The sequence below is a fragment of the Capra hircus genome, chromosome 25, assembly GCF_001704415.2.
Source record: "Capra hircus breed San Clemente chromosome 25, ASM170441v1, whole genome shotgun sequence".
Lineage (NCBI taxonomy): Eukaryota > Metazoa > Chordata > Mammalia > Artiodactyla > Bovidae > Capra > Capra hircus.
This window is the reverse complement of record NC_030832.1, coordinates 10306294-10324127: the sequence shown is the minus strand read 5'-3', so window position 1 is coordinate 10324127 and position 17834 is coordinate 10306294. Positions and strand designations below refer to the sequence as shown.

The 17834-nt window shown below is 45.4% G+C and overlaps 1 protein-coding gene across 2 annotated transcripts in view; it reads left to right on the top strand.

Moving 5' to 3' along the window:
• The window catches only part of TXNDC11 (thioredoxin domain containing 11), a 58642-nt gene continuing 48618 nt past the window's right edge, over positions 7811-17834 (top strand). For both annotated transcript variants that reach the window (XM_018040477.1, XM_018040476.1), the window contains exons 1-2: positions 7811-8214; positions 15650-15866. Coding sequence is in view for 1 of the 2 variants with exons in the window: in XM_018040476.1 (XP_017895965.1) it covers positions 7970-8214; positions 15650-15866 (462 nt within the window). In the remaining variant the exon portion in view is untranslated. The remainder of the gene's footprint in view (positions 8215-15649; positions 15867-17834) is intronic.

Genomic DNA, 17834 nt, shown 5'->3' with positions numbered 1-17834 from the left:
TTTTGTGGTATGGTCCTTGCCTCACAAAGAATTGTTAAAACTGGGTCCTAAAATCACAAGGTTAGATCTTTTTTTCTGGCCACTCCGTGCAGCTTGTGGGATCCCAGTTCCCCAACCAGCGATCGAACCTGGGCCCTTGGCAGTGGAAACATGAAATCCTAACCATTGGATCACCAGGGAATTCCCTAGATTTTTAAAAAGCACTTTTCTTTAAGCAATTAATGACAAAGGAAAGTAGAGGGACATGGCAGCAACTGCCATTCTGTCCCACTCTCCTGCGATTCGGGTTGCTAAAAGGCTTCTCTTATTGACTGACATGCTAACCCCTCTAGGAGCTCTTCTGTGTTTCATTCAGATGAGCACTCAGCAAGGGGACACATGGTCAGCTAGGACGTGGGCTGTGGGACTCCGCAGAGATAGCTGTCTAGCGAGATGCGCTCGATAGGGTCGTTGTGGTTGTTGAAAGACCGCTGAAGACATGGTCCGCACAGAGACAAAGGCACTGTTGTTCTGCTAAGTCTCCCTAGTCTGACGGCCTTCATGATGTTTTTCTTCTCCATCCTTCCAGACTTCTTTTGTGCTCTTTCCAGGGAGAATAGATGTTAGAAAAAGATATCTCTGCTGTTCTGTTTCAACCTGCAGTTTAAAAAGCTGGTTGTTTTAACCTTGGAAACCTAGGCTTGAAACCTAGTTTGGAATCCTCTGACTGGTCAAGAGGAGAATTTTTTTGATTTTCACACCCCACGTCAAAATTTTCTGTGCCTTGACTCTCTCGCAGTTCTCTGTGCTCTGAACCATCTTTGCAGTAAATCCCACTTCTGCCTAAGTCATCCAGTTTGTTGTTCTGGTTTCCACCTAAGAACCCTGCAGGCCACAGCCTTGGTCTCAGCAGCAGGATTTAGTCGTTCAGTCACTAAGTTGTATCTGACTCTGCGACCCCACGGACTGCAGCGCACCAGGCTCCCCTGTCCTTCACTGTCTGAAGGAGTTTGCCCAGAATCATGTCTACTGAGTTGGTGATGCTCTCTAACCATCTCACCCTCTGCTGGCCCCTTCCCTTTTGACTTTCTTTTACAGCATCAAGGTTTTTGCCAGTGAGTCAGCTTTTTGCATCAGGAGGCCAAAATACTGAAGCTTCAGCGTCGGTCCTTCCAGCATCAGTGAATATTCAGCATCAGGAAATCAGTCTGATTACTCCGTGATGAAGTCACATCCCCAACCCAGAAATGAAGAGAAGACAGTAGTATTGGGGTGAGGAGAGGGAAGGAAAATAAGGTATAAAAGAGCAAAACTGCAATATTAACCACAATGGAAACTAATAAATCGATGTGTCTCCTTGGACAGGTTGATCTGCCTATCTCTTCCAGAGTGGATTTTTTGTTTGTTTCAATGTTTAACAAATGGAGATACAATTAAAAAAACCCCCAAATGTTACCATTTTAAAGTAGAAATCCATGGTTTTAGTAGAATCCAAATGTGCTACAATCGCCACAATGAAAAAGTGTTTTACTCCCTGAAAATAAAACCCACACCCTAGTGTACCCCGCTCCCCCTGCTTTTCAAGCTGTAGGTGACCACTAATCTGCTTTCCTTATTTTAAAAAAACATTTATTTATTTGGCTGTGCCAGGTTGTGCCATGTGGGATCTAGGTTCCCTGATCAGGGATTGAACCCAGGCCCCCTGCATCTTGAGCTCAGAGTCTTGTCTAGGGTTGTCCTAGACAAGCACAGGGCAGTCCCTAATCTGCTTCCTGCCTGTGCTGGACATTGCATGTAAGTGGAATCATAGAATATGTGGCCTTTTCTGACTGGCTTCTTTTACTGAGTGTAATGTTTAAGAGGGCAGCAGAGGATAAGATGATTGGACGGTATCACTGACGCAATGGACATGAATTTGAGCAAACTCCGGGAAATAGTGAAGGACAGGGAAGCCTGGCGTGCTGCAGTCTGTGGAGGGCACGACTTAGTGACTGAACAGAAAGTGTTTTCAAGGTTCCTCTACACTGTAGCATGTTAGCAGTATTTCATTCCTTTTAACTGCTGAATAATCCTTCATTGTGCAGATCTGTTAGGTTTTGTTTACCCATTCCTCTGGTGATGGGCATTCAGCTTGTTTCCTCCTTCAGGCTCCTGTGAATAGGAACATTCATGTGTAAGTTGTGTTGGCCACAATGAGCTGGTCCCATCAGTCCTGAAGAGGTGTTGGGAGGTGGCAGGTAGATTTTCCTCTGCCCAGTTCTCCCACCTGTGTTGGACGTGCCTGGACAGTAGGCCGGGGCTGGAAGTGCTCACCCCTCTCCATCATCCTCAACCTTCCTAGGTCTGCTCTTTGAGGGCTGTTTGCCTTTGACTGAGTTCCAGTGATCCCCACTGGGAAACCGAAGAACTGCATGTTAGTGTGGGTTTAGACACTCCTTAGTTGACCTGCAGAGATGAGCATATGGATTTTCTGTCGGTACTTACTGCAAGGGAACAAGGAGTGCCAATTTATGGAAAGCCAACTCTTTGATCTTGATATAAAGTCTCCAAGAAACCGCACCATTGTCCAGCTTTACCTAGTAGGCTCAGGGTGTGGGCTCCCTCCTGCATTACCTGCCAACCTGTACCTTGTCAGGCACATCCTGTTTAGTAAGTAAATACTTCGATGCTTTAAAAATTAACAAGCAAAAAAAAAATCATCAAGCATTAGATGTTTCATACACACACACATATATATATATACACACACACATAAATACACGTCTCTGGTACCTCAGCGGTAAAGAATCTGCCTGCAGTGCAGGAGACACGGGTTCAGTCCCTGGGTCAGGAAGATTCCCCTCAAAAAGGAAATGGCAACCCACTCCAGTATTCTTGCCTGGGACATCCCAAGGACAGGGGAGCCTGGAAGGCTATCCATGAGGTCACAGAGTCAGACATGACTTAGAGACACCAAACAACAACAACAAACGTATACATGTTATATACATGTCTATAAGTATATGTGTATATATATACACTCACACATACATACATATACATACAATGGAATATTAACTCAGCCATACAAAAGTGAAATTTGTAGCAACTTGGATGGACCACAGAATATTATACTTGGTGAAATAAATCAGAAAAAGACACTATATGATATCCATTATAGGTAGAATCTAAAAAGATAATACAAATGAACCTGTATACAAAATACAAACAGATTCACAAACAGAAAACAAATTTATGATTACTGAAGGAGAGACGGAGGGACAAATTAGGAGTATGGGATCAACAGATACAAACTACTATACATAGATCGGCAACAAGGATTTACTATACCTTCTACATAGTACAGGGAATTACTGAATATCTTGTAATTACTATACCTTGTATATAGCACAGGGAATTACCTAATATCATGTAATAACTTATAATGGAACATAATCCACAAAACATACTGTGCTGTACATCTGAAACTAACACAATATTGTAAATCAACTATACTTCAATTTTTGAAAAATTTTGTTGAAACTACAGGATGTAAAATAATGGGCTTTCTTGTGCAAGAAACACTGACAGAATACCAAACCAGAGACTCAGATTTAAGGAAGCTGATGAAGGGACAAAGTAGAATAAAATATTTGAAGCACGTGATAGCATTGCTTTAGTTACCATAGTAACACACTTTAAAAAATAACCAAATTTGGCTTAGAAACAATAGTAACGAGACAGTTTAAAAGACAGAATTATACAATTTTGAGCAGGGGGAAAGTTATGATTATTTGCACACACACAAAAAGAAAGAGCTCTAATTTAAAAAAAATTAACAAGTCATTATTTCTCCCCAATTCTAAGACAGGATTAATACCTGGGAAAAACATATGTCCCAGGTGGCATGGTGGTTAAGAATCAGCCTGCCAACATGGAGACAAAAGAGATGTGGGTTTGATCTCTGGGTTGGGAAGATCCCCTGGAGGAGGAAATGGCAACTCACTCCAGTATTCTTGACTGGAAAATTCCATGGGCAGAGGAGCCTGGCAGGCTACAGTCCATGGGGTCACAAAGAGTCAGACACGACTGAGCACGCGCACAAAGAAACACATGGAATCTTCTCCCTGGCCCTATGCAAACGCCACCACCCTGATCACGGTATGAACAGTGACCGTGAAAGCACAGATACTGGCTGACGTGGACTAGTTAGGGCTGCCATGATTTAATGACTGAACAAGGACAAACCGTGAAGAGCAGTGCAGCCTGACCCAGACGGCCTGGTGTCATCTGAAATGAATTTCCCATTGTCCATCATTGCCGGAGCAGCAATGTCTGGAAACAGAGGAGTAAAGGAAACATACGTTGGTCTCCTGGCTTGTAAGATACCGCCCTGCACTGCCATAAGATAGAGTGGGTCTCATGAAATAGCCCAGAGGCAACAAAAGCACTTTGAACTTTATAAAGGCCTGTGCAAAAGACAGGTGTCTTATGAAAGAGTATGGTAGATTCTGCCCTATTGGCCTACAGTGAATGAGTACCCATGACTTTGGACCGTATTTGTTTTTGTTAGCAATATACTGTGTTAACTCAGATCTAAACAAATTGAGAGAACTAGAAATGGTAAATAAAGTTAACATCTTTTAAAAAACTAGAAATGCATTAAAAAAAAATTTCTCAGCTTCTTCCAACAATATTATATAAAACAATAATATAACACTGGCTTTGTAGTAGATTAAAAAAAGAGCAATAATAGCATTAAAATGGAAGGAAGAAATGGAGCTATATTGGAGCAGTTTCTGTATTTTACTGGAATTAAGTTAGTGAAAATCTGAAGTAGATTCAGAAACAAATGTATACTGTAATCTCTGAAGGGCTTCCCTGATGGCTCAGATGGTAAAGAATCTGCCTGCAATGGGGGAGACCCAGGTTTGATTTCTAGGTCAGGCAGATCCCCTGGAGAAGAGAATGGCTACCTACTACAGTATCCTCGCCTAGAGAATTCCACAGACAGGAGAGCATTGTGGGCTATAGTCAGTGGGGTCACAGAGTTGGACATGACTGAGCAACTAACACACAATCCCTAAAGGCCGCCGCTAAGAATATAAACTGAAAAAAATAAGTTTTAAATCAGTAAAGGAATTAACAGTGTTTTAGAAAAGAGCCACTTAACATAAAGGAAGGAAGCAAAGAGCAAAAAAAAAAAAAAAAAGGGGGGGGACTGTGAGAGGAGATACTTCCCTGGTGGTCCAGTGGCTAAGACTCTGCACTTTCAATCCAGGAGGGCCAGGTTCCATCCCTGGTCAGGGAACTATATCCCACATGCTGCAACTAAGATCTGGTGCAGCCAAAAAAAAAAAAGTATTAAAAAAAAAAGATGAGATATACAAACCAAAGTGCACAATGGCATACAAACATGAGCTACCAGCATGTTGAGCCTCCATGTTAACAAACAATGCCCTGGGCCACTTAGGACCGTGGCATTCCCAGAGCCCTTTCAGTTCAGTTCAGTCGCTCAGTCGTGTCCGACTCTCTGCGACCCCATAAACCGCGCAGCACGCCAGGCCTCCCTGTCCATCACCAACTCACGGAGTTTACCCAAACTCACGTCCATCGAGTCAGTGATGCCATCCAGCCATCTCATCCTCTGTCGTCCCCTTCTCCTCCTGCCCCCAATCCCTCCCAGCATCACAGTCTTTTCCAATGAGTCAACTCTTCACATGAGGGGGCCAAAGTATTGGAGTTTCAGCTTTAGCATCATTCCTTCCAATGAACACCCAGGACTGATCTCCTTCAGAATGGACTGGTTGGATCTCCTTGCAGTCCAAGAGACTCTCAAGAGTCTTCTCCAACACCACAGTTCAAAAGCATCAATTCTTCGGCGCTCAGCTTTCTTCACAGTCCAACTCTCACATCCATACATGACCACTGGAAAAACCATAGCCTTGACTAGATGGACCTTTGTTGGCAAAGTAATGTCTCTGCTTTTGCATATGCTGTCTAGGTTGATCATAACTTTCCTTCCAAGGAGTAAATGTCTTTTAATTTCATGGCTGCAATCACCATCTGCAGTGGTTTTGGAGCCCCCAAAAATAAAGTCTGACACTGTTTCCACTGTTTCCCCATCTATTTCCCATGAAGTGATGGGACTGGATGCCACGACCTTCGTTTTCTGAATGTTGAGCTTTAGGCCAACTTTTTCACTCTCCTCTTTCATTTTCATCAAGAGGCTCTTTAGTTCTTCTTCACTTTCTGCCATAAGGGTGGTGTCATCTGCATATCTGAGGTTATTGATATTTCTCCTGGCAATCTTGATTCCAGCTTGCGTTTCTTCCAGCCCAGCATTTCTCATGATGTACTCTGCACAGAAGTTAAGTAAGCAGGGTGGCAATATATAGCCTTGACGTACTCCTTTTCCTATTTGGAACCAGTCTGTTGTTCCATGTCCAGTTCTAACTGTTGCTTCCTGACCTGCATACAGATTTCTCAAGAGGCAGATCAGGTGGTCTGGTATGCCCATCTCTCTCAGAATTTTCCACAGTTTATTGTGATCCACACAGTCAAAGGCTTTGGCATAGGCAGTAAAGGCCCTTTACCTCCCTGGAAACCTTGCATTGGGGTTAGCACGCTGGCTTGTGGCATAGGTGACTTCTTATCTTCTGTTTTTTTTTTCTTGTTTTGTTTTTGTGTGGTATACTGCCTTAGTTCTCTCTGCGTTTTATTTACCTGGTTTGTAGCTACTGACAGCGGAAGGCTAGTCTAGATCTTTGGCCCCAGCTGTTGGGTAATTAGGGACATTCTCTTAGCTCCAGGCACACGTGTCCCAGGTAAACAATCCCAGTCACTCTCAAATCATATTTCATCCTTCTCTGACTTGTCCTTTTTAATCACAAAAACTTATTTAGAAGTGACCTAACATTTAGAACATTTGGAGCTCCCCCTGTGGCTCAGCTGGTAAAGAATCCGCCTGCAATGCAGGGAGACCTGGGTTCGATCCCTCGGTTGGGAAGATCCCCTGGAGAAGGGAAAGGTTACCCACTCCAGTATCCTGGCCTGGAGAATTCAAAGGGCTGCATAGTCCATGGGGTCGCAAAGAGTCGGACACGACTGAGCGACTTTCACTTTCATTAACATTTAGAGTCAGAAAGGATTTAAGAGTTGGCAGAGGATCGCTCGAGCGGCTTGTTAACCAAATTGCTTTCGAGTCTACTCCCCTAACGCCTAGTGGACGCGGTCAAGAGGCTTTTCCAAGCCTCGGTTTTCCCATCTCTAAAGTGAGTACACGGCGCACAGACCGTTTTCCCAGGGCCGTGGTGTAGGGACGTGGTACCGTGGCGCACAGCATTTCACCGTGCAGGAAATGGACACTGGGAGAGAACAGCCCCTAAGACTTCAGCACTCACTATTGGCTCAGCAGTTTCCATCAAGGACCTCAAGTTAACCTTCAAAGCATCTCTGTGAGGTCAGTACTGATGCCAATGCAATTCCACAGGTGTGTCCCAGACACGACTGCTGTCACCATTACAGCTCTTTTAAGCTCCCGGAGCCAGGCGGTGACTTTCCGCCGCCCGGGGCTGCTTTAGGGCAGCGCTGGGTTGAACCCGCAGTAAGAGCAGCCGGACACCTAGCCGCGGCGCCTGCGCAGACTCAGTGGACGGACGGACGTAAGCGGGGCGAGCACGTGGCAACAGCGGCGTGCGCGCAGACTCCAGGGACGGGGCGGGGCCTGTGGGACGAACACGCCTCCGCGGCGGCGCTGGTAAAGGGTGGGGCCGCGCAGACGCCACGAGCGAGGGGTGTGGCCCTCCGGGGGCGGGGCTTCCGTGTCCGGCTCCGCCCTCTGCCCGGAGGGGGCGGGAGCCGCGGCGGCGGCGGGGCTGACGTGGAGGCTCGGGGTTAGCGGGCGCGGCGAGCTGCGGGATTGGGGAGCGACGGGCTGGCCCGGGCCGGGCCTTCGGGCCCTTGGCGGCGGCGGCGGCGGCGGTATAAAGCCGGCGACGGGGAGCATGTAATGTCGGAATGCGGAGGCCGCGGCGGCGGCAGCAGCAGCAGCGACGACGCCGAGGACGAGGGCGGCGGCGGCGGCGGCCCCGCGGGCTCCGGCTCCCTCAGCCCGGCCCCGGCTGCGTCCTCGGAGGGCCGGCTCCGCCGCGGCTTGCGCGGCGCCTCTCTCATGGCGCGCCGGCGGCCGGAGCTGCTCTGCGGGGCTGTGGCGCTCGGCTGCGCGCTGCTCCTCGCCCTCAAGTTTACCTGCAGGTGAGGCGGCCCGCATCCCACCCCGGCCCCCTGCCCCGGGCCGGCGCCCCTGGGCCGGGCCGGCGGCGCGTGGCCGGCTTGGGAGCCTCAGAGTCGAGGGTCGAAGCGGTCTCCGGAAGTCAGGCCTGACTTTGCCCTGGCCGGTGGACTTGACCCTGCCGCATGCGGCCCTGCCCGCCGCTTTCCCTTTTCGCCGGCCAGCGAGCCCTCAGGCGAGGCTCTGAGGTGCTGCCCGGCGCCCTTCCTACCATTTTCATACCAGGAAAGGTGGGCCAGGTTCTGATGTGCTTGTCACCTGTTGGGATCTCTTGGGGGTGCACCCGTCACTTTTGCCCATCCTGTAGGACCCTTATTTATCACCCATTTTATTTCCCTATGCCTCGGGTAGGCGTAGAAGACCATTAGCGTCCCGGACGTTGAGAATTCATGCACTCATGGATCTAACGATTATTTATCCGCACCTACTGTATGCGGACGGCTCTTCGAGGGTGTGTGATGAATATCAGAAGTCCCTGTTCTCAGCAAACGAGTAGCCTTAACATAATCTTAAAGGGTTTCAGTAAGTGCTGCGCAGGGAATAGAAGCAATGAGGGCGGGGCCCTAAAGACCTTCCCGGGGGACTACATAGGAGAAGCACCCAAGAAGGGGAAGGGGCCAGCACTGGGGAGATCCGGGGGGAAATGTCCAGGGTTAAGGAAACGGCAGGTGCAAAGGTCCTGGGACTGGACAAGACTGGTGGACTGGTGTTTTCCTGAAACTGGAAGAAAGGCCTGAGTAGGCTGGAGCTAGTGGGTGGGGTAGGGGAAGGAAAGACAGTTAATGTGTCTTGCTTTGGAAAAGGACACAAGTACAAATTTTGCTTTATGTTTTAGTGTGTCTGGTGTGTTTTCGTGTTTTGGTGTGTCTACAGTGTGTCTCCTGGGACTCCAGTTTATTTGTAAGTTTTTGGTGCCACTGACTGGCATAGCAGCCACTGGGAAGATTTCAACTTGGAACATTTTTATGGAGTCTGTTTAGGACAATATATGACCCCTGTTGTCAAAGAGATGTCGAAAGATTAGTGGAAAGAAGAAATTATAATAATTATCGCTGATGAATTAGGAGATGGGGATTGACATATATACGCTGTTGCTGCTGCTAAGTCTCTTCAGTCGTGTCCGACTCTGTGCCCACCAGGCTCCGCAGTCCCTGGGATTCTCCAGGCAAGAACACTGGAGCGGGTTGCCATGTCCTTCTCCAATGCAGGAAAGTGAAAAGTGAAAGTGAAGTCGCTCAGTCGTGTCTGACTTTTAGCGACCCCATGGGCTGCAGCCTACCAGGCTCCTCCGTCCATGGGATTTTCCAGGCAAGAGTACTGGAGTGGGGTGCCATTGCCTTCTCCAGTATATACGCTAATATGTATAAAATAGATAATAATGAGAACCTGTTGTATAGCACAGAAAACTCAACATAATGCTCTCTGTTGACCTAAATGAAAGGGAAATCCAAAAAGGAGGGGATCTTGGATACATATGAGCTTCCCAGGTGGCTCAGTGGTAAAGAATCCACCTGCCAGTGCAAGAGATGCAGGAGATACGGGTTTGATCCCTGGATCGGGAAGGTCCCCTGGAGAAGGAATTGGCAACCCCCTTCAGTATTCTTTTCTGGAAAATCTATGGACAGAGGAGCCTGGAGGGCTGCAGTCCATGGGGTCGCAGAGAGTTGGACATGACTGAGCATATGTACACACACATGGAAGTATATGTATGGCTGATCCACTTCGCTGTATAGCAGAAACTAACACAACATTGTAAAACAACTATACCCCTAATTGAAAAAAAGTCATATAGTAAAAAAACAAAACTAAACAAAAAACCTTATTGAGCATTTGCCATTGTGCCAGGTGCAGCCTGCCAGCTGGGTTTCTCAGCCTTGGTACTGTTGATATTTTGACTCAGATAATTCTTGTGGTAGCGGGCTGCCCTGTACATTCTGAGGTGTTCAGCGGCATCCCTAGCCTCTACTTACTACCTGCTCTTACCCCTCACCCCCCACAGTGTGACAGTAAGAAATGTCTCCAGGTCATACCTGATGTCCTCTGGGGGACGGAGTCACCTGTTTGAGAACTACAGATTCCATGAATGCATTTATCTATTTAACACGTGACCTGAGAGCCTGTTATGGATCACTTAAGTCACCAAGCAAAGTCTGGAGAGAGATACACACACACATACATATTCTTACTCTTCCAATTTACACACGAAGGAGCGGATCTTTGGCCATGTTGCAAAACTTGCCCCAATTCACTTCCACCTGATAAGTGGCTGAGCTGGGGTTTGAATCCTTTATTGTCAGAAACCAGGCTCTTAACTGTGTTCTTTGTCACGTCCTACACAAGGGAATTACACAAAGTATTTTACAAGGTAGAATACGGAAACGTGGTATTCGAGTTCAGATGAGGAAGAGAGGTTCTCCTCCAAGGGTAGAGAGCTTACTTGCATCAGTTTGTCCATTTATAGCAATAAAATGTAGTGTTTTCTCTGAGAGAACAAGACTTAGTAAATATGAAAGTCCTTTGAGATTTCAGGAAGAAGTGTAAATCCAGTTAATGGAGCAGGCTGAGCAAGATCCCACCTGCTTGAGGCAGGGAGAGTGAGCCAGTGAACAGCCTGTTTGCCTGTCCAGCTTCTTTCTGTGCCACAAATTTGATGGTCTTTTAATAGACTCAAATTGATTTTTTAATAATCTCCTTTGATTGAATGGTGTCATGATACTACTTTATTGTTCTACAACTGACTCTGACATTTCTGCCCTCTTTTCCTATTTTGCTTTTAAGATCTTGTGCGTTAATGAAGACAGAGGCTTAAAGAGTAGAATTTTTTTTTAAGTTATTTTTTATTAATAGCTCCAGACCTGAAATAAGACAACCCCCTTTAGTGTCTTATTGCTTATTTTTTAAAAAAGAAAAAAGGTTGATTTGGGGTTGAAACACTATTAATAATTAGTTGTGCATTTCTGAGCACTTAATCTCTGTCCTAGCTGCCTTTCTATGCATTGAATGTCCATGACTTCATCCTTTCCTTTTACCCTGCTTTGTGGGTGTGTTTTTGTGGGGAAAAAGTTATAAGTATGTCTTTGGGTGTCTGTCTTTGTTATCTCTGTTGTTCAGTTGCTCCGTCATCTCTGACTTTTTGGGACCCGGTGGGCTGCAGCATGTCCGGCTTCCCTGTCCCCCATTATCTCTCTATGTATATATATTCATTTTGCTTTATTTTGTTTTGTAAGCTCAAACCTACCTCAGACCCTCTTTGGAAGGTGTAGAGCGTGATTCTGGTATAGAAATTGGGAGTTGCGACAGGACTTCCTTGTTTGCAACCAGCTCTTTTGAGTTTTTTGGTACCTGAGACTTTGGCTTCAAAGCTGCAGGAAATCTTTAATCTCCGTATGGTTTCTCAAAAACAGTAGCTAATTTTAGGAGTTAAATGGCAACTCATGAATGCTTCTGTTGGGGCAGACGCATATGAGTTTCTCTGCCCCGGTTGTGTTTGCTTTTTGACGGGCCACGGGCTTGTCTGGCTGGTTTACTTGAGGAGCTGGCTCATCAGCAGTACTAGGTTGATGATTGTCCTTTGATTTGCCACAGACTTGCATTTTCCCTCCTTTACGTATTTAACTCTTACCAGCAAATTTGAAGAGCAGAAAAATAATGCCTCCAAAGACTTTTGGACTTGTCAGAATGTGTCAGCTTGCCTCAGGGCCTTCCCTCTGGGTGACTGCCTTCCTGTCACTCATGTCTCCACCCCATGGAGGAGCTTCCAGGTGCCCTGCCACATTTCCGTGTTGACTTCTCCAGCGAGCGTGATCATTTTGTATGGTTTTATGTCTGTTTACAGGTTTGCTTGTTTGCATGTCTTCTTTCCTGAGAAAGGAAGCCCCTTGAGAACAGGTCCCTTAGTTCCTATACAGCAGTGCCTGAAGCACAGAGACCTTTGCTCAGTGAACTTTTTTTTTTTTGAATTACGGTGTAAGTGACTGAGTTTTTGGGGTTATGAAGATGTTATACTTAGACAAAGCTCCCTGACTGCAGAGTTAAAATATTAGCATGAGTGCATAAATAGGAGATTTGCTCTGACTTTTAACAGCATTACTTTATGATGTTAATAATTTTTGGTTAAAATGGGGAAGCAATATATTTAAAACTGTCTTAATTCAGGAAGCTAAAACCTTCTAGATGTAGAGAAGGGTATGTACTCTTCCTCAAAACTGAATGACCCAAGACTCTTAAGAGTAGCTTTGGTCTTGGGTATTTGTATGATTTCTTTTTTTTTGAATTTATGTATTTGTAATTGAAGGATGATTGCTGCACAGTATTGTGTTGCTTTCTGCCATATGTCAGCATGAGTCAGCCACAGGTACACATACGTCCCCTCCCTCGGGGCTGTCACAGAGCACTGGCTTGAGCTCCCTGCGTCACACAGCGTTTGCACACTGGCTGACTATTTTACATACGATGACACAGGTTTCAGTGTTACTCTCTCAGTTCATCCCACCCTCTCCTTCCCCCAGTGTGTTCACAAGTGTGTTCTCTATGTCTGTGTCTCCATTGCTGTCTTGCAAACAGGGTCATCAGCACCATCTTTCTAGATTCCGTATATGTGTATTAATATATAGTATTTGTTTTTCTCTTTCTGACTTAACTTCACTCTGTATTATAGGCTCTAGGTTCATCCACCTTGTTAGAACTGACTCAAATGCATTCCTTTTTATGGCTTTGAATAATATTCCATTGTATTACACTACAACTTCTTTACCGATTCATCTGTCAGTGGACAGCTAGGTTGCTTCTGTGTCCCATTACTGGGCATATACCCTTGAGAGACCATAGCTGAAAAAAACACATGTATCCCAGTGTTCATTGCAGCACTATTTACAATATCTAGGACATGGAAGGCCTTCTCATAGCTCAGTTGGTAAAGAATCTGCCTGCAGTGCAGGAGACCCGGGTTTGATGCCTGGGTGGGGAAGATCCCCTGGAGAAGGAAATGGCAATCCATTCCAGTATTCTTGCGTGGAGAATCCCATGGATGGAGGAGCCTGGCAGGCTATAGTCTGTGGAGTTGCAAGAGTCAGACTCGACTTAGCGACTAAACCACCACCAGGACATGGAAGCAACCTAGATGATGCCTGATTTCTTTTTTGGTTCTAATTGTCTGTTTGTCTGCTGCATATCTCAGAGCTGGTAGCATGTTCCTACCTGTTCCTCCGTCCTGCTACTTTGCTGTGTACTGAGAGACCAGATGATCAAGTGCATTTGAACACATATAAAGTTAGAATAAAGTGGTCCTTAGAATCATTCCTTGTAATGCAAATGCACCTTCTGACATTTTTGATTCAGATTAATAATATATGTCTGTATGGATTTAGTTTGCTTTCACATATATTCAAATGAGGTGAGTAGGGTAGGTTTGTTCATTTTGCTCATTACTGACCTTTGCAGTACTGGGAGCTGCTAAACAGTGAGGATTTATCAGTGAAGAAAAGAGCGAGGGTTGTTACCCTTATGGAGTTAATCAACAGGCAGATAAGTAAGTCACAGATTATGGTGAGGGCTGTTGAAAGCAACTAATAGGAATCTGAGAGAAAAAAAAAAAATTGGAAGACTCGTCAGAGCAGTCCTCACCAAGGAGGTGACCCATCAGCCAAACTTATTTCTCATCAGTGCCGTTGTACTATAATTTACACTTGGTAAAATTCCCACATTTTACATATGTAGGTCCATGCTTTTGGCCAGTGTAGCCACCACTACCGTTTTAATTCCTTGTCCCCAGAAACTTTCCTCAGCGCCCTCTGCAGCCGGTCTTCCTTGCTCTACTCCCAACTCCGGACCACTGCTGATGTGATGGATTTCATTATAGACTAGTTTTGCCTGTTATGGAATTTCATGTCAATGCATTCATATTATATGTATTCTTTAGTGTCTGACTTCTTTCAGTGTATTTTGAAACTCATCCACTTATAGTATGTATCGGTTTGTTTTCTTTTAAATTACTGAGTGACATTTAATTGTAAGAACACACAAATTAGTTTATCCTTTCACCTAATGATGTATTACAGCTTTTTTTTGTGCTTACTATGTATGTAGTTTATCTTTTCCCATCCCTGTGGTTTCATGCTGTCTATGTCTTTATGTTTAAAATGCTTTTAGAGAGCATATGGTTGGGTTTTGCTTCATTATCCAGCCTGTCAATCTCTTCCTCTTAATTGGATGGTTTAGTCCTTTTATATTTAATGTAATTGTTGATATGGTTGAGTTTGTGTTTACCATCTGGCTGTTTGTTTTCCATTTATACTTTCTGGTTTTTCTTCCTCTCTTGGTCTTTTTTCTGTTCACCTTCCACACCACCACCCCCCTCCCCGCCCCCCAACCTGGTACCACATGGTCTGCGGGAATCTGTTTCCCAACCAGGGACCAAACCCAGGTCCTCAGCAGTTTGAAAGCAGGGAGTGTCAACCACCGAACATCTAAGAAATTCCCTCTTTTGGGTTAATTGAATTTTCATAGGGTTCCATTTTTATTTTCTCGCTTGTTTCTTAGCTAAGCTGCTCTAATGGTTTTATACTCTTTTAATCCAGATGTGTGGACAGCTCAAGAGTGTTCACTGGGGCCCTTTAACCTGGTGGGATGCAGCTTCAGCACAGACCTTGTTGTCTTGGCTCTGGCCACTTGTTTAGTTTTATTCTCTTTCTTCCCCTGACCTTCTGTGAATCTTAAGTACATACTTGGGAAACCTGTTTTCCAGTTAAATGGGCAGTTGCTTTGCTATTCATCTTTATTAACCTTTGGATCATGATGCATACATACAAATGGAGACATCTACATTATTATTACTTTTACCTGAGTGTCCTAAGTACAGGCCAGCCGCAGCTAATGGACTTAATGTGAGTGGACTGTAAGCATTTCCCATGTCTCCTAGTGGTGCCATGCGTGCTCCCCCCTCTTGATTCTGAGCAAGCTCACTGGTGGCTCTGAAACCCTGGGCATCAGTGGCTTGTGGAGAGCAAGGCTGCAGAGAGATAAGGATGGAGTCTTTTGGGTGAGGGAGGCAAGAGTCCGATAAGGATGGAGTCTTTTGGGTGGGGGAGGCAAGAGTCCGGATTATTCAAAGACATTCTTCTTGTCTGCTCTCCACTGCCCTCCCACCCCACACCCGGGGCAGACAGTGTTAGAGAATGTTTTTAACATGTCATTTAACATGTTTTGAACATGTCTTGCATTCTCTCAGTCAAATCTTGCCTTCGCTTAGCGTAAAGTACTACTTTTATCCTCTAGGCCAGTGTCTGGGGAAGTCCCTTTTCTTATTTAAGAGAAGACTCTTCTTTTAAGCTTTGTTCTCTTTCTACACAGAGCTGTTGTTAGAAGATAAACTAAACAATCTTGTGTTTGCTCTTTTTTTAGTCGAGCAAAAGATGTGATAATTCCAGCAAAGCCACCTGTCAGCTTTTTCTCCTCGAGGTCTCCGGTTCTTGACCTCTTCCAGGGGCAGCTGGACTACGCAGAGCACATTCGCCGGGATTCGGAGGTGGTGCTGCTGTTCTTCTATGCTCCGTGGTGTGGCCAGTCCATCACCGCCAGGGCTGAGATTGAACAAGCAGCAAGTCGGCTTTCAGACCAGGTAAGGTGGACATTCAGCCTGACCATCAGATGACTGGCAGTCCAGGTGCAGAGCAGGTTCTCCCCACAGAGACACCTTTCCCAGATGGCTGATTTTGCCAGGGTGAAGGCCAGGAGCCTTATTTCTAGCCTAAATCGTAAAGCCCCTGTGAGCAGAGGCCTTCTGATTGTGCTTGTCGTAGTTGGTTAGAGGCAGGAGTGGGAGGAGATGCCACGTTTTCTTGTGATGAGGCCAGTGCTCATCTCAGGGTGCCAGGTTGTCTGGTTTCAGTGGGGAGACTGAAAATCCTCATTGAATATACTGTTAATATTTGCTGGTTATTTTACGTAAGAGAATTTATGGGTCATGATTACAGTGTAACTAGGCAGACCTTTCAAATACCTAGACCATAGCTACATTCAACAAATATTTAATGAACGCCACCTTCACGCTTGGTAAGAGGGATATATAGACAGTTGATATATAGGCCTTCTGTCTGGCAGTGGTTTTCAATCCAGTGGATCCCAGTTGACCTTTATAAAACAAGTATTTTTTGATATCCCTTTTTCTGTCCTCAAAAGGTATTCATAGATGATAAAACTTCCCTATACATATAGTTTTGATGTAGCCAATTTAATGCACTAATTGTAACATAAAAATAAGGGGGAAAAGAAAAATGGTGTATAATTAAACACGTGTTTTAGTATGTAAGTGCTGGGGTAAGTTAGGTCCATGTACCTTTATGTAGGAGAAGGCAATGGAGAACCACTGTGAGTTATAATAGCAGGAACAATTACAAATGCAGCCTCATAAAGTAGGATATGTTGGCCACACAGGGGCCATGAGGGCATTGCTCTCAGTGACTTGATTTTTCTAAACGGTGAACAGCTCTTGGTAAAGTTCTGAGCCAACGAAAGTCCTTTCTGCCCTCAATTAAACAGATGTTGCCTTCTTGAGAAATTCAGTGAACACAGAAGCCATGCTTTGGATTGACATCTATAAAGTGGAGTCAAGATCTGAGTTTAATAATGATAAACAGGTTTCCCTCCACATCAGTGTTTGGCAGGATATTTAAAACTGCTCTGGGTGATACGGAGGATCGTTCCATGTGCAGGGCAGCTTGAAGCACTGCAGGACATCGGTGCCACGGCCCCTGCCCACCGCATGCCCTCTAGCATCCCCCGACCGATTCAGTCAGCCACAAAGCATCCTGCAGGTTTCTAAGAGGCTGCTGTCCAGACCCACTGATCTGGGGTGACTTGTGGCACAGTTGAGTTTCAGAAGTTCATTTGGAACTCTCAGTTGGATTTTCTTAGAAACAATGTTATAAATGTTGGCTAGACTTCCTGCCCAGCGTAGCAAAACCTTTTTAATTAAGTTATACCCCTGAAAGTGGTGCTAAGTACTGTATAAATACATTGATTTTTGTATTGATAGCGTTGATTCTCAGGGGGTTGTGATTTTGTGTTCCAGCTTTGGACGCATGGAATCAATCTATTCCTTGTCTCCCCGCCACCCCCGCCGCAACTCCCCTTAAGAATGGCTGATAGTAATAAAGCTGGGGACACTTGTGGGAAGAAAACAACCCTAAGGGAGCTCTGGGAGGCAAGCTTAAAGGAAGTCACCCCTTTGTCAGTCATTCCTCATTTAGAGCACTTGGGGGAAATGTGAGAGTCTGTTGTATTTTAGGGTAAGTGTCAACTACTTGTTATATTACTGCCAGCCTAAGGAATATGTCCTTCAGTGTGACTGTAGGGATTGCATGCTGTTGTGCAGGCCCCTGCTCCTTAGAACAGCCCTGCAAGCTGATGCTGGTTGCCCTGAAGCACGACCTTGGGTCTAGAGGGCAGAATAGTTTAAGGCCACAGAACAAGTGGTGGAGGTTACAGTGCCATCCACAACTGATGGGCTCTGCCTTCTTTCAGAAAAAAAATTTCAGCTCCTTCTAAATTGAGAGCTTATTGTTCTATATTCTCAGTAGGGAAAAGG